The sequence below is a fragment of the Mercenaria mercenaria genome, chromosome 19, assembly GCF_021730395.1.
Source record: "Mercenaria mercenaria strain notata chromosome 19, MADL_Memer_1, whole genome shotgun sequence".
NCBI classification, from domain to species: Eukaryota; Metazoa; Mollusca; class Bivalvia; order Venerida; family Veneridae; genus Mercenaria; species Mercenaria mercenaria.
The window spans coordinates 36,514,995-36,542,199 of record NC_069379.1 but is presented as its reverse complement, the minus strand read 5'-3'; the positions used below and the strand labels follow the sequence as shown (position 1 = coordinate 36,542,199).

Genomic DNA, 27,205 nt, shown 5'->3' with positions numbered 1-27,205 from the left:
CGTAGACAAGGTACCATATATCTTGACATAAAACATACACATTCAGCAAATGGTCAGCCCATCAGAACGTGTTACTACTTGAGACTACTGCGCCGTTCCATATATTTGATGGAAAGCGAATTTGAAAGTTGCGGCAGCAACACAATTGATATTGTGACCGAGGTTGGTTTCTGCTACTTATTCCCCATCCCAACTTCCCCTTTGCTAAAGTAATAATATTGTTAATTTGACATACGGATACTTGAACTTCGACGCCTGAATTCCTTGTGAAACACAATTTCTGACAGAAAAACAATTATTTTCAGCAAAAAAATTTTCATTGAAAGCTGTTTGTTAAGGTGTCAAAGAACTCTTGCTATAAAAGCATGTCGTAATTTCAATCTAATAATGGGACTGAAGACTGCAAATTAATTGACAGCGAATATTGTAGCATGCATTTGCATCATATTTATTGCTAGACACGCGTTTTGCAATATATAAGGAGCATTAATGTGCTATTCCGTCAAAAATCCACGGCGGTGTTCGTGATAATAAAATCTCAGGAAGAAAAGATTTTGCCATAAAATACTCAAACAAGAGCTATTGGAATGACAGCATGCTAAACTTGACAATTATTAGGCAAGTGAAAATGACAAAAACAATAAATGCATTAGAAAAACAATGAACAGATGTTTTTACCTTGATATGTTTGTGGCAAGGAGGAACATTTGGGGCGGAGATGTACGATAAAGTAAAATTATTGAGGGCAGGGTGGTGGTTAATAAGAAATTGCTAGAATACTCGTGAATTTAGCTGAATTTTCGTAAGTGAATAGAGCCTAAAAAGGCAGATGAGAGGATAGGGTAGGGAATGGGTAAGTGTGTGGGGGAGTAAGGTGAGCGTGTTTGCAGGATGACTGATTGTTAACACGATATGAGGTATAAGGTTGTATAAAGAATGTGAAATAAACGGACGGGGGTGGGGAAGAGAAGGGAGGCAGGCGTTGATGGTTTCTGCAATGGGTTGATAAAGGGGAGGCGAGGTAGAAGTGGAAGGGAACAGAGTAACACTAAGACAAAATACGAGAAATACGACACTGCGAAAAATGTTTTAAAATATGTTGGGGGTTTAAAAGCTGGGGGAATGAATATAATTATGAAGGATACTGACAATGTGAGACAGAAGTTAGTGAGATTGGATTGGAGAAGCCTAGTGAAAGAAGAGTATCCGTGTGGGCGGTGTGGGACAGACATACGAAATAAATTCTGCAAGCAACAATGAAAGATGTAAGTTAGTTTAATAAGATACAGTGAAACAGAGGAGAGAATTGTGAAACTTTTACTATTATAAAATCTAACTCCGGTGACTTTGTCCCTTAGGGTGTCTGCCCTGACTAAGACCAGTTTTTACGGGAGGTTTGATGATTATAAGGACAGCAGTTAAAATGAGCAGCTTTCCATAAAACTTTAATCAACACCATTACATTAATTTACCTCAGTGAACTTGACCTTTCGGGTACCTGATGTCTGCCCCCCTAACCTTAACCAGTCCATATGTGGGTTTTGGCGATTGTAAGAGTTGTGGTTTAGAGTATATAATTTATTTAAAAAACGTGCCAACACTATCATAATATCTGACCAAGTGGCCTTGACCTTTAGGCTACCTGACCCTTAACCATAATATATCTGTCCCTGACCAGAACAAATCCATCCATACATAGTTTAATGATTATAGTTGCAGTAGTTAAGATGTAGTGAAATTGAGAAGCTTAATTAAGGTAACTGTGATGTTAGCATGCCAAACACCTGTTTCCTATGAAGACTTTTACACCTCAAACCAGGTTTCCAGTCCACAGCGATGGTGGCGAGTGATTCGAAGTCAGCGACCATAACCACTTGGTTACTGTATAAATCTATAAATGCTTCAATACCGAGTGACTGACCTTCCGACGTCGGCCGAATCGGTTACTGTAGAATCATTTAATTTCGTCAGCAAGAAATTTCTTAGTTTGGACCAGAAAAGCTATTTCACGGAGGCGTAAATTCGTGAAATTTATAATGTTAGATTTTGTTTTACATCATCATTTTATGCTTAAATGTACACGTACATTTGTCATACAGTATTGCCATGGATACCAAATTTGTCATCTTTATGATCCGATTTCGTGGGTTAAGGCAACCAAGAAATCCAGGAAAGTTTGTCCCCCAAGAACAATAATGATTTTGCAGTATGAGGTATGTTTACTGTAATGTTTGTCAAAACTCCTTCCATGATTCCGTTTTTTTTTACCTGTATCATTTAGTCGGATATCTCAAATACTTTTGTACTTTTCTAAAAATTAATGTGTGGACAACAACTTGGGGAAACTATGACCTTGTTCAATGCTTTGGGGGTTTCTATGGTTACTTTCTATTATTATACAAAAGGCACTGCAATTCCATACTTCGATCATTAAGTCACCAATTCTTTTTAGTGGGTTTAAAGTCACATCGAGACAGATATATGGTGACATTCCGGGTTTTGATCGTGGAGGAATACCCTAGGTGCCCTTCCAGTCATTATTTCAGGCATGCGCCTATACCTGGGTAGAACGTTCCTTAAGCCAGCTGGATAGCTTCCTTTCATGGAAGATTTCTGCACCCAAAGTGAGATTTCGAACCCAAATCAGTAAGGAGCGGGTAATTAAAAGTCAACGACCTTAACCACTCGTCCACAGAGGTCCTTTATACAAAATTCAAACATATTATGTGTCATAAATAAACATAAATAAAGGGCGTGGACGGTAGCATGCATTTCCACTACCGTCCATGAACAGGCTCAATCAAACCGAGCCTGCAACATTTTCGTTTTTGTCGTGTTGAGCGACCTGTGAAGTTTCTCCATTTCTATTTTTTCTGCTCAAAGAGATAAAAAGGCATCTAAGACTTCAGCTACAAAATTGCCTCCACTTTAATAACGTGGAGTAAAATGACAAAAAAATGTGCACCATTTAAGTGCAGACAGAAGAATTCCAAAGAAGCACTGTTAAAGCTGTTACGGCAACTTTCGTCTGTTTTTATACTGTTACAATCTCATTAAAATCAAATGATAGCTGTTTAGAGCTTAATTAATGCAATATCTTTCGCGTTTAAGGGTCGTAGTGAAGCAATGCGGTGCTATAAATTGAGGTTCTTAATTGCATGGCATGTTCAGAATTGTTTTATTTTGTGCTTTGCTATGTTTTTCTTTTGTTAACATTTCACTTTAGTATGCATGATTTTAATTCAGACTGCTTTTTAGCAAACTTCTTACATTCCTCACGAAACTTTGAATGCTTATAGGTTCTTCTTTTGCAAAAAGGAATGTACATTTTCAGTCTTATAGATGCAGTGGCAGTTTGATATTTTAGAGATTTAACGACGACACTTCAGATGTATAATGTTGAGGAATAAGGAACAAGAACAACATTTAGTCCCAAACGTTTTTAATTTAATCTTGATACCTGGAAAAACAGTTTAACAAGATTTGGCGTTGAAGTTTTCTATGGAACGCGATAGCATTCTTATGTAAGAGTTCATTCTGTGCTGTTCCTATGCCGTGTAATATATAAATCTGTGAAATGCTAAGTTATTACGTCCAAAACGTATATACGTTATCTTGTCTACACTTCATGTGATCATGTCTTTAAGATGTGTTGTTATTTGAAAGTTTGCTAATGCTGCTATGTCAATTGAAACCTTGTCCAATAGTCTTATTGTGTCAAACTAGTATGTTGCTAAAGTGTAGTCAAATATATGGAACTAGTATGTTGCTAAAGTGTAGTGTGAAATTTTCACACGAAATTTGGGGGGTAAAGTTCAGAGATGTGTCCACACAGTGGTTTGGCAAGAAAACACATGAGGCCAACAAATTGAAAATTTACACCATTTTGACGAGATATAATAAAAATCTAACATAATAAAATGTTCGTAGACAAGTTCACATTATCCGTAGACAAGATACCATTATATCTTGACATAAAACGTATACACATTCAGCAAATGGTCAGCCTAACAGAACTTGTTCTTACATGAGTCAGCTGCGGAGTTCCCTATATTTGATGGAAAGCAGCTTAGAAGGTTGCGGCAGCAACACAATTGATATTGTGACCTGGGTTGGTTTCTGCTACTTATTCCATTCCCAACCTCATCCCAACTGCCCGTCAACTAAAATAAAAGTATTGTTAATTTGACATACAGATACTCGAAGTTCGACGGCTGAATTCTTCGTGAAACACAATTCCTTACAGAAAAAAAAAACAATTAATTTCCGCACCAAAATTGTCAGTTAAAGCTGTTTGTTAAAGTGCCAAAAGAACTCTTGATATAAAAGCATGTTGTAAATTCAATCCAGTAATGGGATTGAAGGCTGCAATTTAATTGACAGCAAATCTGCAGCAGATTTATTGCTAGACATTCATTTTGCAATATATAAGGAGCATAAATGCGCCATTCCGTCAAAAATCCAAGCCGGTGTTCATGATAATAAAACCTTATGAAGAAAACATTTTGCCATAAACTATTTGAACAAGAGCTGTTGTAAGGACAATAATGAAAGAAGTGAAACTGTCAAAAACAGTGAATGCAGTAGAAAGACTATACAGATGTTTTTACATTTGGGGTGGAGATGTACTATAAAGCAAAATTATCGAGGACAGGGATGTGGTTAATTAGAAATTGCTAGCATACTCGTGAATTAAGTTGAATTTTCTCAAGTGGAAAGAGGCTAAAAGGCAGGTGCGAGCATAGGGAAAGAAGATGGATGGGTGTGTGAGGGAGTAAGGTGAGCGTTTTTGCGAGATAATTGATTGTTTACATGATATGAGGCATAAGGTAGTGTGAAGAATGTGAAAAAAAGACGGATGGGGACGGGGAGAGAGGAGAGAGGCAGAGGGTGTTGGTTTTTGCAATGGGTCGATTGAGGGGATGTTAAGTAGAAGTGAAAGGGAGCAAAGATTAATACTAAGAAACAATACGAGATATACGGCATTGTGAAAATTATTTTAAAATATGTTGGGGTTTAAAAGTTCGGGGAATGTATAAAAGGACTTGTTTGTTTTTTTGCTGTTGTTGTTTTGTTGTTGTTGTTGTTGGTTTGTTTTTGTTTTTGTTTTTGTTGTTGTTTTTTGATGGGTTTAACGTCGCACCGACACAATTAAAGGTCATATGGCGAATTTCCAGCTTTGATGGTGGAGGAAGACTCCAGATGCCCCTCCGTGCATTATTTCATCACGAGCGGGCACCTGGGTAGAACCACCGACCTGCTGGATGGCCAGCTGGATGGCTTCCTCACATCACGAATTCAACGCCCCGAGTGAGGCTCGAACCCACATCAGTGAGGAGCAAGGGATTTGAAGACCTTAACAACTCGGCCACGGAGGCCCCTGAATGTATGAAGGATATTGACAATGTGAGATATAAGTTTGTGAGAAATTGGGTTGGTGTAGGCTAGTGAGAGAATGGTATCCGTGTTGGCAGGTTGGGGACTGAGACATACGAAATAAATTCTGCGAAAAACAATAAAAGATGTTAGATACAGTGAAACTGAGAAGACAGTCGTAACACTTCTACTACTCTAACCCCAGTGACTTCATCCTTTAGTGTACCTGGACCTAACCCAAACCGTGACTGCCCTTACTAAGACCAATGCTTACGGGATGTTTGATGGTAAGTACACAGGGACAGTAGTTAAATTTACTGAGAAGCTTTCCATAAAATTTTAAACAACACCACAATTTCTGATTACAGTAAACTTGACGTTTTGGTTATGCTCCATAACCATATCGAGTCTGTCCCTAACCAAAACCAGTTCATATGTGGGTTTGGCGATTGTAATGGTGGTCGTTTAAAAGATATATTGTAATTAAGAAACTTGCCAACACTGTCACAATAACTGACCCAGTGACCTTGACCTTTTGGGTACCTGACCTTAACTATGATATATCTGCCCCAATCTGGTTAAAATCATCTCCTGTTAATGCTACGCATTGGATCTGAACACAGGCTATAATTGAGGCTCACGTTAACCAATCAGAGCTCTGCTTTCAACATTTTGGAAGTAGAAGTTTAAAAAAAGTTTATATTTACCATGGGATTCCAGTTTTCGATTTCTAAGAAAGCTTATAGAAACACGTGTTTACTTTTTTTTCCATTCAAAATTGAAAAACGTTTGTAATGATACTGGAGGTAAACTGCCTTAGTTATAAAGCTTTATATTTAACCATCTATAAGTACGTGTTCCTCTGTGGTGTTCTGGTAAAGAACGCAGAAAATATTTATTGCTGCCGTGGCCCGGATTCGATTTCCGACTCGGACATGTTCTCATGTCCATAATATGACGAAACTTTTACTCTAAACTTTGAAAAAAATATTTAGCCAAAATCTGAGCCCAGTCCCTTTTAGCCAAACACTTGTTGAAACGTGTCGTCTGACTGGTTCAAATAAAAACAGATTGGTGGAAACAAAAATAGCAATATTGGAAATCCGATTATACAGAATGGGCTGCCATCAGATCTAACTTTTAGGAAGATCGAGAACTTAGTCAGACAGTATCTGCCCCTAGCCAAAACAAATCCATTCGCAAAGTTTGATGATTATAGTGGTAGTAGGTAAGATGTAATGAAATTGAGATGCTTATTTAAGGTTACCTGTGATGCCGGTATGTCACAGACCTGTTTCCCAACATGAAGTATATTACACTTCAAACGAGGTTCCCAGTCAACAGCGATGAGAGCAAGTGATTCGAAGTAATCGACCATAACCACTGACCACTGTATAACTCATAAATGATACCGAGTGACTGACCTTTCGACTGCGGCCGAACAGGTTACTGTAAACTCATTAATTTCGTCAGCACGTGGACCAAAAACGCTTTTTCACGGAGGCCTAAATTCGTGAATTTTATATTTTTAAAGATTTTTTTTTTTTACATTATCATCTTATACTTAAATGTACAGGTACATTTGTCATTCAGCACTGCGATAGATACCAAATTTTTAGGATTCAAATTCATGGATCATGGCAACCGAGAAATCCAGCAAAGTTAGTCTCCCAAGAACAATAATGATTTTACAGTATCAGGTATGTTTACTGTTCCGACTTTATAAAGACTCTTTCCATGATTCGGTTGTTCCAAAGAAACACTGTTAAAGCTATAAAGACAAATTTCGTCTGTTTTTATAGTGTTACAATCTCATTAAAATCAAATGAGAGCTGTTGAGAACTTAATCGATGCAATATCTTTCGCGTAAAGAGCTCGTAGTGAAGCTATTTGGTGTTCTTAATTGCTTGGCATGATCTGAAGACACTTGTTTTTGTTTCTTCCTCTATATTTTTTAATTTGTTTATTTTTCACTTTATATGAATTATTTCCAATTTATGCTACTTTTTATCGTATTTCTTAGATTTCTGACTCTCTCATTACAAAAAGTAATGATTTCATTTTTCTTTGACCTGTATCATTTAGTCGGATATCTCAAATACTATGTTGTATTTTTCTAAAATTATTGTGTTGACACCATGTAGGAAACGATGACTTTGTTCAAAGCTTTGGAGGGTTTCTACGGTTATTTTTTTTTTTTTTTTTTTTTTTTTTGTTGGATTTAACGTCGCACCGACACATGATAGGTCATATGGCGACTTTCCAGCTTTAATGGTGGATGAAGACCCCAGGTGCCTCTCCGCGCATTATTTCATCACGAGTGGGCACCTGGGTAGAACCACCGACCTTCCGTAAGCCAGCTGGATGGCTTCCTCACATGAAGAATTCAACGCCCCGAGTGAGGCTCGAACCCACATCGATGAGGGGCAAGTGATTTGAAGTCAGCGACCTTAACCACTCGGCCACGGAGGCCCCTGGTTTCTACGGTTAATTTCTATTATTGTTATTATACTAAAGGCACTACTCCATTAAGTCATCAATTCTTTTTTGTTGGGTTTAAAGTCACACCGACACATATATAGGTCATATGTTTGTGACATTCCAGCTTTGGTGGTGGAGGAAACCCCCAGGTGGTCTTCCAGTCATTATTACAGGCATGCGCGGACACCTGGGTAGAACCTCAAAACTTCCCAAGCCTGCTTGATGGCTTCCCTTGCATCCAAAGTGAGATTTCGAACCAACGTAAGTGAGGGGCAAGTGATTATAAGCCAAACACCTTAACAACTCGGCCGTGGAGGCCCCTTATATAAATTCAAACCTATTACGTAGTATAAATAAACTTTTGCTGAAAGAGAGAGAGAAAAAAACACATCTAAAATTATTTTTTTTAATTACAATATCGATCAATATCATATCCAGTTTAACAACACGGAGTAAAACTACATTTCAAGAAAAAGTGCATCATTAAAGTGCAGACAGAAATATTCCAAAGAAACACTTCCAAGACGACTTTCAACTGTTTTTATAGTGTTACAATCTCATTAAAATCAAATGAAAGCTGTTGAGAGCTAAATTAATACAATATCTTTCACGTTAAGAGCTCGTAGTGAATCTATTTGGTGCTATAAATTGAGGTTCTTAATTGCATGGCATGATCTGAAGACACTTGTTTTTGATTCTTTCTCTATTTTTTTATTTAATTTTTCACTTCATATGAATTATTTTCAATTTTGTTACTTTTTATCGTACTTCTTAGATTTCTCTCGCATTACAAAAAGTAATGATTCCATTTTCCTTTGACCTGTATCATTTAGTTGGATATCTCGAATACTATGTTGTATTTTTCTAAAATTAATTTGTGGACATCAACTGAATGTTTGCTTGCTGGAAACCAAGACTTTGTTCAATGCTTAGGAGATATTCTATGTTTACTTTCTATTATAATTGTTAATTACCAAAGGCACTGCAACTCCGACATTGTCATAAATTCATTTTTGTTGGTTAAACGTCACACCAACACATTAATAGGTCATACAGCGACTTTCCACCTTTGATGGTAAAGAAAAATCCCCGGAGCCCTTCCAGTCATTATTTAAGACACAAGCTGGCACTTGGGTAGAACCACCGACCTTCTGTAAGCCGGCTTGATAGCTTCTTCGAATGAAGGAATTCTACACCCATACTGTGAGGGGCAAGTAATTTAAAGTCAATCACCTTAACCACTCAGCTGTAGAGAACCGGACACAAAGCATATTATTATGTGGTCAGCACTAAATATCCCGCATCGAGTGTATGCACGCATTGAATGTACACTATTTAACCTATGTTAGACCTAACTCTAACCTTTTAGTCAGTATATCTTACACTCAATACGTGCGTATATCAAATATTGGCGATTATAATGTGGCACAAATAAACTTCTCCTAAAACAGAAAAGAACATCAGTAATTTAAACTTTATTTTCAAAAGTGACATCATCAAAAATACAATTACAACAGGTATACAATAAAATTACAATATCGATCAATATCATATCACAGTCAAATATTTCATCACAATCAATGTAATAATAAATACATGTATATCATAAATAGATTACTAAATAATTGTAAACTGGGTAAATTTTGTGGTATTTTATTTCCACAACGTAGCGACCCCAAAATTCAGAACCGGTGCCAATGTTAAGCAGTTTTATCGCCAAAATATTCGAGGCATAAATTTTTAGCAACAGGAGTATGGGTGTGGTCTTTGAAACCACGAAATAAAAAGCCATATAAAATATACCCTTTCTACATTACAGTGAAAGAAGCTAAGTATTGAATATAATCAATATACTTCTGAAGCTTTCATCATTTAATCATTGAAAAGTCATCCACATTCCAGAAATATAAGGCCACAACTGCAACTTAGGCCTTATAATGCAGTGGTCCAGTTGTAACACTGTTTTGACTACAACATCTGGGTTCGCGAGTTCTTGCTTCAGCTCCTTCAACTAAAAAAATACTAACATTCGGATAAGAGTCCCATGTATGGGTGTTTTACACCTGGCATGCTAAAGAACCAGGAAAGCTTCTGGAGCGTCTTCTGGATCATGCATTGTCCTCCTTCTAACATAACTAACAGCCTTCTAGGAGAGTCGCCCTTATGGGTTACCGGTGGCGACTATGAACAAGCATACATACAAACATTATGCCTTATACGACCTATACATTTCCGAAACTGCACTTAAAGGGTCATAACCTGAATATAAGTCACAATTGTGTAACCTTATTTATCTGACCAAAAATGACATTTCATTGTCAATATATAGCTGTACCAGTTAATTACAACCCATTTCTTGGCAAGTTTTAAAACGTGGTATCTGCTACATACAACCTTTTCAGATGGCATATTATATGAGCCCTGTCATGAGAAAACCAACATAGTGGGTTTGCGACTAGCATGGATCCAGACCAGCCTGCACATCTGCGCAGTCTGGTCAGGATCCATGCTGTTCGCTAACAGTTTCTCCAACTCCAATAGGCTTTAAAAGCGAACAGCATGTAAACTGACCAGACTGCGCGGATGCACAGGTTGGTCTGGATCCATGCTGGTCGCAAACCCACTATGTTGGTTTTCTCATGGAACGGCTCATATGACTTTAGATTGAACAATTATACAGCAAATAGGTCGTAAGCAGCAGATATGACCTTTCGTTTTAAAGGATTATAAAAAGGCATATATACAATTTGTTCAATATCTTAAACTCCATAAACGACATTTGATACTCACTACTGTCAGTATCTTAAAGCTTTAGGTATGAGGTTTCAATACAGATAGGCACAGTTTCGGTGAGAAATCTCTAAAATAAAATATAAGTTCCTTTTTTACATTTTCTCAAAAGTAGTCTTTTTCAATAATGACCTTTTCCTTTGGTTTAAAATACTTGAGAAATAATCATAGAAAAACTCAACGTTCCTGAAATGATTTGTATTGCTATATATAAAGTTAAATAAAAAAAAAATTATATAATTTTTTAAAAAGCTAAACAATGTATATAGGAATGAAATTTCTAAAAAATTGATAAAAATTATGATATTGCATTTACATAATACAATGTAAAAAGTAAAAAATTCTAAATAGTCAGCAGTATATCAGTAAAAAGCAGTTCTTTGGATAATAATAAATGCTTCAAATAAATAATAATAATAAAAATTCTTATATCTGTAATGCTGATGGTTCCTGTGGTTGGTTCAACTTTGCTAGTCCACCACGAGAGTCTCTCAGCCTCTGTATTACCTTTTTTTATCCATTTAAATATCTCTACACGAAAAGTGTTTTTGTACTATTTCTGTCTATTTATAGTTACAAAAACTGTTCAATTATCTATTCATAAGTAATTCTTGAACTGCTATAAAAACCCGACCACTAAATAAAATTTTGTGATAGTTAAACACAAGTTTTCCCAGAAAAACTCCAAATAGTGTTACTGTTTTGTGATTCATATAGCTTTAAGGCATTTCAACACTTCCACTTTACATGGTTGTCGTGAATATCTGTAATTTCATCCATGTTTAATTCAAAATTATATAGCTTTAAGGCATTTCAACACTTCCACTTTACATGGTTGTCGTGAAAATCTGTAATTTCATCCATGTTTAATTCAAAATTATACTGGACTGAAACATCTGTTTGTTATTCTGTGATTTATGATTCAGTTGTAACCGAACTTCTTCTTGACTGTGGCAGAGGCTTCAGCCTCAAACCTGCAAGCCCCTTCTGTCTGGCAGCTGCCTGTGGTTTTGGACTCTTCGAGGACATCTGAGCCCCTAATTGTAACCCAATGTTTTGCAAACTTGGTCTTGTCTTAGGTTGGGAGTGTTTGGGCTGAAATTCAATACATAAATATTGTTTTAAAATAGGATAATGACGTTTAATTTTAATACATGTTTATGTATGTGGTTTATTCCCCTCAGTAAAAAATACACTTGAACCTGCCTTGGCAACCACCTGTGTTAAGCAGCTTCTAAACTCCCAAACTGACTTCATGTTCAAATTTCAACTTGTCTTAAGCAGCCATCGATTTCAGGCATTCAAGACTGCGCTGGTCCTAACGCTGGCTGCTTAATAAAAGTATAAGATTAATCCATCACTGCTTTCCAGTCACCTGATTTCTAATGTGCAATTCAGCTCTTTCCATCTGATTATAATAGTTAAGAATTTATTGTCTAAAGTATTTCCTACAGGGTATTTTACACTGTATATTTTGGCCATTTTGGTCCATAAAACTTCTTAAAAAATTACAGCTTTGCAAACTGTTACTGGATCCGTAAGGAACTTCCAACTGCATTTTGTTGGCAAAAAAAGTCAACATGAATATTTCAAAACAAGGAGCTGCATTCAATAAACGCTTGATGACCCCAGTGGCATCCTTGTCGATAGATTTTGCACCTAAGTCCAAAACGAGGTAAAGGTCAAACTGAGGTCAGATGATGTTTGAAGATGAGGAATGGTCACAGTTTACATCTGTATTAGTATCAATTCATTCTTGTAAGGGGTAATGATGCTATACGAAACGGTCCCATATGGTTAACCAAGGGATGGCCCATATAAAGCAAACTAAGTCCAAAATGAGGTCAAGGTCAAGGTCAAACTGAGGTCAGGTGATGTCTGAAGATGAGGAATGGTCACAGGTTACATCTGCATTAGTATCAAGTCATTCTAGTAAGGGGTATTGATGCTAGATGAAACGGTCCCATTTGGTTAACCTCGTACGGACGGACGGACGAACGAACAAACGGACAGGACAATCACTATATGCCTCCCACATCAGTAGATGCTGGAGACATAAAAAGTTATACAGGATATACAAGAAGCTTCTTTGTTGTTTGGGATTTTATTTCATGTTTTGACACAACCAGAAAATCCTTGAAAATTTGTTCCTCCAAGAATTCTTTTTGACAGATTAAATGTCACACTGACACATTCATAGGTCATTTGGCGACATTCAAGCTTTTGATGGTGGAGGAAGATCCTAGGTGTCCCTATGTGCATCATTTCCTCACGTGCATGTACGTGGGTAGAACCATCAACTCACACATGGAGAATTCAGCACCCCAAGCGAGGTTTGATCCCACATCAGTGAGCACCCACCCCCTCATCCCCTAAAAATTAGTGATTTTTGTAGTAAGAAAGTTAACATCAAACTGTACAATACCTGAGTGTTAGATAATGCCTGTGATATTGCCTGTGTGTGGAAATTCTTCATTTTAGCTTCAAACTCCCTAATATATGCAGGGAATAAGGATTTTTCATCATAGGCTGTCCTTAAGGCTGAAAAATAGTTACATTTGAGAAATCAATTAAGTGCAAGAGTTGTCTAACTTCTTTTTTTAGTGTCAAAAATTGGTGTACCTTCTTTTTTCAGTGCCAGATTGGTATTACTTCTTTCTTTTGCGTGTCTGGTTGGTTTAACTTCTTTTCTGAGTGCCAGACTGGTTTAAATTCTTTTTTCAAGTTCCAGAGTGGTTTAAGCTTCTTTTCTTTAATTTTTAACTTTTAAATCTACATCTTGAAATATTTTTATATTTCTAAACCATTTAGTCAAACTAGCAAGATAGACAATATCTTCAAACAGTCCACTTTCATTAAGTTCCACTTTTTCAGTTTCCTTTTGTGTTGTTTAAGAACAAATTATTTTGTATTATGAGACCATTTGTGTACAGCAATTATTAAGGTGTTCCTTTACGCAAACTGCTGACTGACCAATGGGTATTGGTATACTAGTAAGAACAATGCTGAAAAAGTCTACAAGACGTTTTTAATACAAATTTAGAACAAAGTCATATGGCAATACATACTATCGGCAAGGGCTGGTAATTTTGGGAGTTTTTTATCAACACTGGAGGGTCGTTCAAAGAAGTATTTGTCAGGATCAGGTTTAGTTGGTTGTTCAATTTTGTTCAATTCTGGGATGTCTAGTGCCTGCAAACAAATATCACAATATAAAACACATGAAAGGAATATTCAGGCATTTCTAGATAAAGATCCATGATTTATCTATACTAAATAATTAAGCTTAATAAAAGATACACAGAAAGAGGCGGAGTTATCAAACTAAATCTCATACGGGTAGTCCCAATATGACTACATGTGAAGAAAGTGTGTTCAATGATAATTGTGAACACAATTGGATATCAAGAGATTTAAGGATGTTCCTATGACAGCTTCAAATGTGTTTTATTTTATTCATCTTTTTGTTGCATAATCAACGAGAATTTCCAGTCTAGCTAGTGATTCAAGTACTATAACATGGTCAAGCTTAAAAGCGCAACTTCAGCTACAATCAATTTTTTTAATTTAAGGGAGACGACTTACAGAATATGGACCAGAGGGTGGAGCTCCAGTTCTCTCCCAGTGAAGGTAGGCAAGATCTGGTATGGTTCCCGGCTGTTGTCTCTGTCTTTTACCTCTCCTTGTTTCCTGGTACTCCTTACCTGGAACCAGAAGATAAAACATTTTTGTTCACAAATAACCAATATTTTGATATAAGAATTTACTTTTCTGCACATCAAGCACGGCGCCTGCTATAAGGGTACTTTCTCATAACTGCCATATATGCCATATAATATATTTTACTATAAATTGTAACAAAAAATCTGCTGAAAACAACACTAAGTTGCAGTTTTGGCCATGCCACGAACCAAATTTAAATCATAATGGTCTTGGGAAACTCGAATGTCAGTGCATCCTGATGTCAACAACATGTGGCAAAGTCATTAAAGGGTCGCTGAATACTTTTGATGTAAGATAATTCAAAATAATAACATAAAATGAGCCGTGCCATGGGAAAACCAACATAGTGGCTTTGCGATCAGCATGGATCCAGACCAGCCTGCGCATCCGCGCAGTCTGATCAGGATCCATGCTGTTCGCTAACGGTTTCTGTAATTGCTATAGGATTTGAAAGCGAACAGCATGGATCCTGACCAGACTGCGCGGGTGCGCAGGCTGGTCTGGATTAATGCTGGTCGCAAACCCACCATGTTGGTTTTCTCATGGTGCGGCTCAAATAAGCATTAAAGTAAGAACTCTAACTGAAATTTGTTGAATTGTGAGAAATTAAGCACCATGATCTGTACATTTTGAAGAAGTATGGTTAAATGAAATTCTATGTTGCTGAACAATATTTGTTTCAAATGTGGAGCTCTACCTTGAAATCTTAACAAGAAGAAGTGAAATCATTCAACATGGACATACCAAGATGGGTTGACTGCCAGGTATCTACTCTATATTCATTTGGATTCTCAACAGCGAGTGGATCAGGTGCCCATTCCGAATCATGATCGCTTTCAACTTCCATCTCTATGTCTTCTTCTTCTTCTTCCTTCTCCTCAAACTCTTCAAACTCCTCTACATGACTGTAGGGCTCAATCTTCCAGTGTTCTTCCTGTAAATGGTAGAACATTTATTCACAGAACCAGAGCTATCACTAAAGGCATTTACTACTCCAAGATGCTCTTCTGATACAGGGAAAGCAAATGTTGTGACAATGAGTTTTTGACCTCTAAGTTAGTGTAATCATGACCTTGCACACCAAATGACCAAGGTTGTACACTTTACAATTTATTTTGATGAGATTAAAAACCTACACTAGTTTTATGAAAATCCTTCTAGTGGTTCAGAAAATATGATGCAGACACAAATCCAATCTTTGACCTCTTGTGTATGACTTAAGTTTCACATCTGAGCTAAAGACCAAGATCTTGCATTTTGCATTTTTTCTAAACAAGGTTTACAACTTGACCAGGTGCTAACTTTATGAAATCTATTCATGTTGCTTAGAAGAGAATTATGGAGTGGACAAGAATTTAAAGACCTCAGAGTAAAACCTTGACCTTAATACTGTGAAATCATTAATATTCGTGGGGGACTTATTTTCGTGTATTTCTAGTTGAGTCAATCCACGAAATTTAATCCCAACAAACAAGTAAAATTCCCATTAATTTTATGTTTAAAAGTTGAAATCCACGAATTCATATCCCCACAAAATTGCCATTTTGACCCAAACCACGAAATTTCATGCCAACGAAATTAAATGATTTCACAGTATCCTGGTATGACCTTAGCCTCGAACCAAGTATTTTTGGTTGTGCCCTGCACATTGTCTTGGTAAGCTAACAATTGATGCTAGCTTTATGAACACCTTCCTTATGGAGTGGACATACCTACAGTGTGCCTAATCACGTGATCACGCTACGTCATCTTGAGCTCGAAAGCGAAAGTAGAAAAGGTAAACAAAAATATAAATCAGGGGTAAGTGTTTTATTTAATTTATTGTGTTAATATCATGCACATGATTCGAAACCTATTTGAAAATGCTACCCTCGGTATTACGATTTCCCAACGAAAACCTTCTTGTTTTAACGCTATTCCTGTTCAACCACTTTCGACATTGTGCGCTCTGAAGTGTTCTCACTGCAAGTCAATTGAACAGGAATAGCGTTAAAATGAGAAGGTTTTGGTAGGGAAATCATAGTACCGGGGGCAGCACTTTCAAATAGGTTTCGAATCATGTGCATGATATTAATACAATATATTGAATAAAACACTTACGCCCTGATTTATATTTTTTTGTTTACCTTTTCTACTTTCGCTTTCGAGCTCAAATGATGTAGCGCGATCACGTGATTGGGCACACTGTACCTATGGACCTTCAGAAATATGATGTGGATGAATTTTTAAATAAGAATCGAATACATTTAGTAGTAACAGATATACATTTAGTAGTAACAGACAATGAGTGAAAATGCACCAAAAGCTAGCTGTGGACATGGATGCTGACCCCCATCATAAGTACTTCCTACAGTCAAATTAAAAACTCAAATTGTTTATAAAAATTTGCAGTTTTACCTGGCCAAAAGTTCCTATCCTGTTTCCATGCACATCCCAGAGAGACACGCTACAATCAGAGGAAGCTGAGATTATGATAAGTCTTTCATTTCTCTCGCACAGTTCTAGAGTATTTATCATGTCCTGGTGAGGCTGGAACTGTGTACGTAATGCTGAAAGGATTTAAAAAAATAACCATTTTTTAAACAGTATTTCAGTTATGTAATGGCGGGTAGTTAACCTAACCACTGCTCCTGGTACAAACCTGTTCTCTGCAAGTAATTGCCAACTTCCCAACACGAATCAGAGGTGGAGTACAAATGATTTCAGACACAATGCCTTTTATCAAATAGTCACGAAAAACATACCCCTTGCCAGAGAATCGAACATATGACCTCTTGATCCATAGATTTGCACTCTCCCTATTGAGTTAATCAGGCAGGCGAAAAATAAAATAAGAAACTACACAGACAGGTTGATTAATCATGGTGTAAAAAACATGTAAATAAATGGTTTATAGTAGGTACAGTGACAGAAAGTTACAACACTGCATTGTTGACAAACTACAACATCCTAACACTTCACAAAAATTGATGACTTCACACTATGCTCAATACTATGTTTTTTGGGTTTTTTTACTAAAAGTCATTTCAAATATTTGATGCTTTAGTACTAGATATAACACTGCAATTTTAATACTTGTGCATGTATGTATAGCACAACATTATAAAAATCATACAAGACTTAGTGTCATCTGAAAATTTAACACTATCCAGCATAGACAAATATAAGTATTATAGGCCACTTGAGAACTTGCAACTTTTGGAAACTTGACATATCAGATGCTTACTTAGCTAAACTGAGAAAATACTACAAATTCACACACAAGATTTCAATTAATTAAATATATTTACGTGGTTGTTCTGTGATTGGTTGATCAACTGAATGTGTAGCATATTCTAAAATCTCCCAGACTTTTAACACACCATCAACATCTCCGGTCACCAAATACTGATTATTCTTGTCTGAGGCCATTATAATGCTACCAGCTGTAAGATAAATTGCAAAGTAGGTTTTTCTTCTTTCTTTATAAAGCAGTTACCGGTGATGCAATCTTTTATATCTTCATTGGATCTTAAGTCAAAACAACACAATATTAGATCTTACAGTGACTTTTTAGCCTTTAATGGTAGTCAAAGACCCCATTTGCCCCTTTGGATATCATTTCAGCCATGCAAGAACACCTGGGTAGAACGTTATAGCAGAATGGCTTCCTGATGCGAAAAAATCCTACCATAAGCCAGGTTTCAAACTAACAGCTGTGATGGGTAAATGATTCAAAATCTGTGACCTGAAACACTTGGCCAAATGGATACCGTGTAGAATAATTTCAACAAGACAATTATTTTCAGGTGAAGTAATTTTTTTTTATTGTTTCAGATTTGGCGCTGTTTTTCAACAATATTTTATCTATGTAATGGCGGGCAGTTTGTCTAATAAATGTTCCTGGACTCTGTACCAGTACAAACATGTTCTCCGCAAGTAACTGCCAACTTCTCCTGATGAATCAGAGGTGGAGGACAAATGATTTCAAACACAATAATTTTATCAAATCGTCATGGAAACCTACATCTTGCACGAGGATTAAATTCACAACCTGAGAGACATGTATGTAATGGACGGAAGTAAATTAAAATTATATAAAAAAAGTCTTACCATGCTGATGAGCGGTGAACTCGGCCATCAGTGTATTATGGGAACTGTTCCAAAACCTCACTATTCCATTTCCACCACATGATACTAAATTAGCACACCCACTGGCAGAGTTGCCTTTCCTTGCTTCTAAAAATAGCAACTTGGAAATAGCCCAGCTGTACTCATTCTGTGAAAGGTAAAATGGAAAAATTAAGAATTTATAAATTAAGTGTACAAAGAATGATTTGTCGAAATACTTCTAACTTGTGAACCATGCATATTGTTGGCTTTGATGCTCCGAAAACTGATCCAAATATCAAATTAAAAAGTTCTACCCTACTTAAAGTATTAAAATCAAATTGAGAAATGGCCATTTTTTCAGTTAAGTAAGTTCTATTGTGCTTAGCACCATAGTGGCACAGTTTTAAATTCAATATAGCAATTTTCCAATTTTCAATTGTGACATAAGACCCTTAATATGGACACCGTTTCAGAAAAGTCTCTATTTCAGGCTTAGGCAAGCAGACCCATAAGCCTTTGTGAAGCTTCAACAATGAGCAATGAGGAGCAAAACCTGCATTTTGAATTCACACACAGTTGTTCCCCTTGTCTTTTATTACAACTGGTGACATCAGAATAAAGGGAGGTAACATATGATAAACTTAGAAGACAAAGGTCTGAGTTTTACCTGTTTCTTTATTTAATAATATGTATTTAAAAACTGTTCCTTTGTTTAAGCATTTAAAAACAAGTATATTTAGCATGTTCAGAACTTGCTGAACAAAAATTTCTGAACTGATAGAATCCTCTTCTTTTATTCTCTAAAATGGATTTCCATAGAAAACTGGAGCCAACTCACAAGACATACAGTGAAACACCGCTCGCTCGAGCATCGATGACTCGAGTACCCGGGCTCGCTCGAGCAATTCATGTGGTCCCAGCCAATTTCCTTCTATTTTCTATGCGAAATTACCACGGCTGGGTCGAGCATCGATAACTCAATCGCTCGAGCATGACATCTGGTCCCTGTGTATTAATTTACTCTTTGTTGCTTCTGGCAAACTCGAGCAGAGGTGTAAAAATTTTTCACACCTTCGGTGGTCAGAATTTATTGGTTAATTAAAATTTTTCACACACCGTGAGAACTGTGTGGTCTATTCCGCGACTATCCTAAATGTTTGTTTGTCAGTATATTTGATTTGATAATGAGATTAATTATTGATAAAAGGGTGAACAAAAGTTTTATTGATCAGATATAGATGAATAACTGATTACTTAAATCTTCTTTTCTGCAGGATCGAGAAGACTGTCATGAGATCTTAGTATTTTAATCAGCAGTTGTTTGCATGCAAGTGAAGGAAATAATGTAGCCTTTTCATAAAATTGAGACGATAATTTTGATATGCACTTGTTGATAAATAAAAATAAAAAGTCCTAGTAACTGTTGTTTGCCATTTACAAATTATGTATTAAAACGTCTATCATAGATAACGTTTGTAGTACGTTGTTTTTTTTTAATGTCACAAGCATGTTATTATTACGCATCACCGTTTAATCTACAAATGGTCGCGGTGACAATTGATATTGGTAAAACAAACAATTTTCTTCTTATGTTTGTCAATATGTTTGGGTCGCTCGAAACCATGGATAACTCGAGCATTTTGCTCATCCCCTTGCGACCTCGAGCGAGCGGTGTTTTACTGTACTTAGAAAGAGTTTAGTAACTTATTCTAAGTTAAACTTCCATTTCTAAATAACCCGCATAATGTTTATGTTTGTTTAGGTATTTCAGAATAGAACTCAAGCCACAGATTAAGGAAAGAACATAGCTTGCTGTTTGATCCTTCTGCCCTTTGATTACTAATGCTTATTTGTTACTATGGTAACTTTATGTCATACGGTAAAAAATATGACCACTAATGCTTAAATTGTTATTTTAAAAAATTTACATCAAAGAGTTGTAAAATATGTTATTTATCTGCAAAGTCAATTAAGTAAGAATATTTTATCCGAAGGCAAAGAACATGTCATTTCAGGTTCTGATGGTGAAGGAAGACCGAAGGTGCCCCTCAAGGCATAGTTTCCAGCATATGCAGGCATCTGGGTAGAACCACCGACCTTCTGCAGGCCAGAGCTGGTATTCATAAAGCTCCTTAGGGAAAATATTCCCTAAGGGACTAACTAAGGGAAAATTTCCAAAGCATTTTGTGGATAATCGTTGAGTTAGTTGGATCATCTAACAAAACAGTCACATGCAGTTTGGCGTAGTAATGAAGATTATCAATAAATCTTATAAAGTCTATACTTCTCTTTTGTGCTATGTTGTTCAGTAAATTTTACTAAGTTAAGGATTTTCCTAAGTTTTCTCTTTAGGAGCTTTATGAATACAGGCCCTGGGTTTGATAACTTCTTCATATGAAACAATTCTACACCCTAAGTAAGGTTTTGAACCAAGTATGGTGAGCGGCAAATGATTCAATGTCAGTGACCTTAACCACTGGACCACTGACTCTGTTGTTTAACACAGGTTATCCTGTTGTGTTTTACTTTAGGCAATATCAACACAACTACAGGACCAAAAGAACTAGTGTTTTCATTCTATAAAAAAAATCTAAACAACCAATCAAATTACATATTTATTCTATTTCTGCTTTTAAATTTTATTTTACCAATGAAGTTTTATTTGATGTAGGCGCAGAGGGATACTGTTAATGGGTAATGTAGATGGAAATAAAGAGGCCTTAAAAAAACTGAATAATAAACCAAATAATAAATACTTAATTATTACAATTACTGTAGAATCATTAACTATATACTTGTGTGGACAAATTTTCCACAATTTCTTGATTAAATACAAATTCATGAAATTAAATCTCAATGACAAAATATGAGCCGCGCCATGTGAAAACCAACATAGTGGCTTTGCCAACAGCATGGATCCAGACCAGCCTGCGCGGATGCTGTTCGCTTTCATAACCAATTGCTATTAGAGAAACTGTTAGCGAACAGCATGGATCCTGACCAAACTGCGCAGATGCGCAGGCTGGTCTGGATCCATGCTGGTCGCAAAGCCACTATGCTGGTTTTCCCATGGCACGGCTCAATTATTAAATTCTCCTTCATTTAATCTTCTAAACTGAAATCTATGAAACTATATCCTCACAAAACGAAATTTTTTTAACTTTTTTTCTTAATTTATTATTTAGAAAAATCACAGGTCATAAATAGCCAATTTTTAAAGTAAAGCATCATAAAATAAGTTTAAGGATTAATTATTAACGTTTACCTAGATAAATTGTCGTCTGCTGGAAATGTCGTCTGCTAAAATTGTAAAGTTCATTCAATTTGCTCCAAAATTGGAAGAAATATTGTCAGAGTAGCAAACAGCTTGGAACCTGATCAGACGCCGATTTAATCGGCGTCTGATCTGGTTCCAAGCTGTTTGCAAAGGCTGTTAAATTCGCCTGCAGCAGGCTAAGGGTTAAACAGCATTAGGTAAATATTAAAATAATAGATTTATTTTATTATGTAGCAAAAACTCATGGATCTCAAAAGCATTTTTTATTGTAAAGCGTTATAAGATAAGTTTAAAATTAAAACAGAATTAGGTAATTATTAAAATAATAGATCTGTATTCCACAGACCTATTACAATTAAGCATTCTAAAATAAGTAAGATTAATGAAAAGAGATAATTAACTACCAGCAGTTAATCAACCAAGAGCTTTTTTTTCAAATTTAAATGAAGAATTATTAACATAAAATTGAAGAATATTAAATTTTTTGGCTAAAACTACGAAATTTCATTCCTTCAAAGTAGGAAACTTCTTTTCACATATGTATAATTCCTACAAACAACATTAATGTTGGGAAAAACTATACGATCAATCAAAGCTAAGTGTTTTGCCACTATTTAATGTATGAATGTTTACGTCCATTTGCAAACCACTTAATGCACCACCACTAAAAACTAGACCAAGAAAAGAAAAAAACAAGAGACAGCTATTTGGGTGCATAATCTACAGCCATCCACATGACCTTTTTGTAATGAGCATACGCGTTCTATATTTACATATGTGTTCTGTTTTCGAGAACTGGTGTTTCTAGCAGACTTGACACTAATGATCAAGAAGAAAATTCTATACCATAATGAAATCATTGAAAATTAGTCCTCAGGAGTAGTCACCTAGTTTTTCTTATTATTTGACCTAATGACCTAGTTTTTGAAGGCACGTGACCCAGTTTCGAACTTGACCTAGACATCATCAAGGTGAACATTCTCACCAATTTTCATGAAGATCTCATGAAAAATATGGCCTCTAGAGAGGTCATACGGTTTTTCTATTTTTCTACTGACCTAGTTTTGGACCGCACGTGACACAGTTTCGAACTTGACCTAGATATTATCAAGATGAACATTCTGACCAACTTTCATAAAGATCCCATGAAAAATGTGACCTCTAGAGTGGTCACAAGCAAAAGTTTACGCACACACGAACGCCAGACGCCGCACGATCACAAAAGCTCACCTTTTGTGACAGGTGAGCTAAAAAACAGAATGATCAGCTATTTTGTGCATTATTCTACAGCCAGTGCAAGGAGGTAGGACTTTTTTGTAAAAAATGTAAGCCAGTCACCCGTTCATACCTCTTCTACATATTGTTGTTCTTTTTCTTCAGAAACTGGTGTTTCCTTAGCAGAATGTAAGAACAACTAAATGAGCCTTTTGCAAGCAACAAATATTCTATTAACATAATGAAATTATTATCCAATCAGATACTGCAAGGTTAGTATGAATCACCTGATGTGTTTCTTAGTTCTGCAGGTAAACACATAGTATTACTATAGCTCAGCGGTTTGCACACTGGCCTTCCAATTCTGAGGTCAGGGGTTCGATCCCCAGCACCTGCTCGGGAATTTTCAGAAATGCTTTTCAGTGTTTCCCACCCAACTAGAGGTGCACTGGTCAGGAACCCAGGCAATCCTTGCGTGTATCAGTGCTATACACTGGGCATGTTAAAGAACCAGGCTGTCTATTCGCAACGAGCTAGGCTAAGTTAGCCGGACAAGCCTGTATCTGATTTCTGATCTCTCTGTCGTGGGAGCTTTGTCTCACTCTGTCCGTCTGGTCAGATCGCTCTGTGTCTGTACTAGTAGAGGATGAATTATGCGCCCTGTGTGGCTGCATTTGAACTATGTAAAGCGCCTTTGAACGTGAAATTGATCATGAAAAGGGCGCTATATAAATCTGGTATAATAATAATAATATAACACAATTTCCTGATTTTCTCATGTATAGAGATGTTAGCAGGTATTAACCACCTTAAGAGTTTCATACTATATATTTTTGCTTATAAGACACATTGTTAGGAGTCATATTTCCAGTTCAAATGGTGTGGAGCATCTTATAAGCTTGTACTACAAGGAAATTAAACGAAAAAGAAACCCCAAGATTGCATGTCCAATGTCGGGGTGCGTCTTATAAGTGAGTGTGCCTTATAAGCGAAAATATACGGTATTTGGATAGCTATTTCACGGGTTTCTTCACTGGAGTCTTGATATTTGGCAACTGATACATATTTCTGATTTGTCATATACTATACTGTGAAATCATTAATATTCGTGGGGGACTAATTTTCGTGGATTTCGTGGTTGTGTCAATCCATGAAATTTAATCCCAACAAACAAGTAAAATTCCCATTCATTTCATGTTCAAAAGTTGAAATCCACGAATTCATATCCCCATGAAATTGCCCTTCTGACCAAAACCATTAAATTTCATGCCCACAAAATTAAATGATTTTACAGTATACTGCCAAATAATAAGTCTTATTCTTACTTATGTTTTCTATTCACAAATATTAGCAAAAATAATCAAATCTTCAACACAGAAAGGCAGAGTGAGAAATGGAGGGACATAGGCCAGAGGGAAATAGGTACATTCAGAGTATTACAAGCTTTATAGACTAGACATACAGACAGAAATTAAGAGAAATGGTACAGTGTAGACAACAAGAGAAGTAGATAGAGGTGGAAGGAGCGTATATAATGAGGTCAAGAAAGGTTCATATACAGTGGATTTCGGATATTTGCATAACCTAATATTCAAATAACAGGAGTATATTAAGCAGAATATTCCAATAACCAGTATTCAAATAAGTGGAATCAACTGTACCTCATCTGTTCCACTGCCTCTGCTATGTAGACTGGCACGAGAAGCTTTCCTTGACATCATAGACACATTAGTATTCTGAAATTACCAAAAAACATTTTCAGCCCTTCAATACAAATTATATTTTTTGTTTTGTAGTGTTTGAAGACCATATGGTTTTGTGTCTAGGATCGTAGCTTTATTCTAATTACTAGGAAATATGCCATGTTGAACAGGACAGAAATGCACCATATGCATATGAAAACCAGGGGTATAGCACATGACTCCTTTATGGAGGTTGCTGGTTCAAACCCCGTTAAGAGAGCAAACTCTAACAACAGTCTCCACAATCTATTACATATAAAATATCAAATGTTTAAAACAGACTAAAAGCATTTATTAAAAATTCAAGCCTTAATTCTACCTTTTAATAGCTAGCATGGTGAAAATATTAAAAATACCTCTCTTGTTTTTGTAACAAATGTGCTGCTCCTGGATTTTGTCCGTTTCTTCATTCTCTGGGTAAGATGTCGAGATGAATGTTCTGAGTTTGTATTCCATATCACAATCTCACCATCATAGGAACCTGAATGAATCATCATCCAATCAAAATGTTGCTTAAATGAAGCTTAACCAATCAACACTCTGCTTAGACAAGCCAAAACAAATCATAACATTGCTTAGATAAGCCAAAACAAATCATAACATTGCTTAGATAAGCCATAGCCAGTCAAAACATTGCTTAGATAAGCCATAACCAATCAAAACTCATCTTAGACAAGCTATATTAAATTAATCCATGCCTAAGTAAGTCATAACCAATCAAAACATTACTTTTATAAGCCATAACTGATCAAAACTTTCCTTGGATAAGCCATAACTATTCAAAACTCTGCTTAGATATGAATGTGATTTTTAAAACAGTTTTGTGTTGTATGTGTTTCAGATTCAACAATACTCCAGCTTTAAACTGTACTCCATTTCATTTAACACTACGATCTTGATTACTGACCCAAGCTAAGGTTACATAACTGAAATAAGACCCCCTTGCAAAGTGCCAGTATCAGATTTGATGCTTCTGAGCACAGTTTTGTAACTGGCCAATAGCAGGATTGCAAACTGAGACTGGTGTCCGACTTAACTTGATAGCCTTGGAGCCTCCATATGACTTGCACAATGTTATAAGTCCTCTTAATTTTGAATTATGTTCAGGATTACTGTGAAATCGTTAAATTTCGTGGGCATGAACTTTCGTGGTTTTGGTCAAAACGGTAATTTCGTGGGGATATGAAGTCGTGGATTTCAAAGTTTTGAACATAAATGAATGGGAATTTAACTTGTTCGTTGGGATTAAATTTCATGGATTGACTCCACCACGAAATCCACGAAAATTAATCCCCCACGAATATTAATGATTTCACAGTAACCAGTTAGAGGCTGCAGATTTTAGACTGGTCTCCAACTAAATTTCAAGGTCTCAAACTGAGTATATGAAAACAAATTAGATATTTTTCCATCAAAGATTATAGTAAAATATTATTATAATTATGTAGATTTAAAATATAACTGCTAAATTTCAAATACTGATCAATTTACTCTAACAAGGGAGCCATGATGGCCCTATATTGCTCATCTGACTCAAACGATACTTGTTGCTTATGGTCTAACTTGATGTTTTACTCTGTTTACTAAAAAAAAACTACATTTAAAGAAGCAACAAACCTGTAGCGAGTATATTTGGAGGCATGAAAGCTGCACATAAAACATCTTCTGTATGTTCCTGTCCTCCCTTCCAGTCGGACGGCAACACATGGAACTCACGGAAACTTGTGTCTCTGAACACTGTCACATACCTTAAACATAAAATGCAGGATCTGATCATAAAAGGAGACAAGTTTGCTGCTTAAAATATTGTCTGATAATAATATGCATGCTCTTTCTTTTGTGAGTAAACATTCATTTATTAATTTTGTTGGGTTTAACGCCGCACTGACACTTGTCATATGGCGACTTTCCAGCTTTGGAGGAAGACCCCAGGTGCCCCTCCGTGCATTATATCATCAAGAGCTGGCACCTGGGTATAACCACCGACCTTCCGTAAGCCAGCTGGATGGCTTCCTCACATGAAGAATTCAACCCCCGAGTGAGGCTCGAACCCACATCAATGAGGGGAAAGTGATCTGAAGTCAGCAACTTTAACCACTCGGCCACAGAGGCCCCATGGGTGTAAACAGCCATTTATTTCAATAGTTTTATCCTTGTTCAAACTGAGATCATGAATCAGAGGTGACAAATGAGTGACCTTGCACATTGTTTTTTGTCAAATTATCACCCTGGGATCACACTCGTGACTGAAGGATTCATAGTTTTGTGTTCAACCTAGTAACCTTACTGGATTTAACATTACACTAACACATTCCAGCTTTTTCTGGTGGAGGAAGACCCCAGGTGTCCCTATCTGCAATATTTCAGGAATAGACAGGAACACAGGTAGAAACACCAATCTTCTACAAGAGAGCTGGATGGCTTCATCACATTGTAAAATATTACACACCAAGGGAGGTTTTGAACCCACAGCAGTGAGAGGAAGTAAGTCGAAATCAGCAACCTTAAC

The 27,205-nt window shown here is 36.4% G+C and overlaps 1 protein-coding gene across 9 annotated transcripts in view; it reads right to left on the bottom strand.

The window, feature by feature from the left end:
- Positions 1–9,320: 9,320 nt before the first annotated feature.
- Positions 9,321–27,205, bottom strand: part of LOC123542017 (WD repeat-containing protein 49-like) — a 67,597-nt gene continuing 49,712 nt past the window's right edge. For 8 of the 9 annotated variants that reach the window (XM_053531049.1, XM_053531050.1, XM_053531051.1 and 5 more), the window contains 12 exons: positions 26,314–26,444; positions 25,053–25,177; positions 24,616–24,690; positions 23,088–23,132; positions 18,463–18,628; positions 17,661–17,795; positions 16,768–16,919; positions 15,115–15,304; positions 14,233–14,351; positions 13,716–13,839; positions 13,073–13,188; positions 9,321–11,742 (listed from right to left, as the gene is read on the bottom strand). In XM_053531049.1, the coding sequence (XP_053387024.1) occupies positions 11,563–11,742; positions 13,073–13,188; positions 13,716–13,839; positions 14,233–14,351; positions 15,115–15,304; positions 16,768–16,919; positions 17,661–17,795; positions 18,463–18,628; positions 23,088–23,132; positions 24,616–24,690; positions 25,053–25,177; positions 26,314–26,444 (1,558 nt within the window). In that variant the 3' untranslated portion in view covers positions 9,321–11,562. The remainder of the gene's footprint in view (positions 11,743–13,072; positions 13,189–13,715; positions 13,840–14,232; positions 14,352–15,114; positions 15,305–16,767; positions 16,920–17,660; positions 17,796–18,462; positions 18,629–23,087; positions 23,133–24,615; positions 24,691–25,052; positions 25,178–26,313; positions 26,445–27,205) is intronic. The other variant, XM_053531052.1, reaches the window with a different exon arrangement.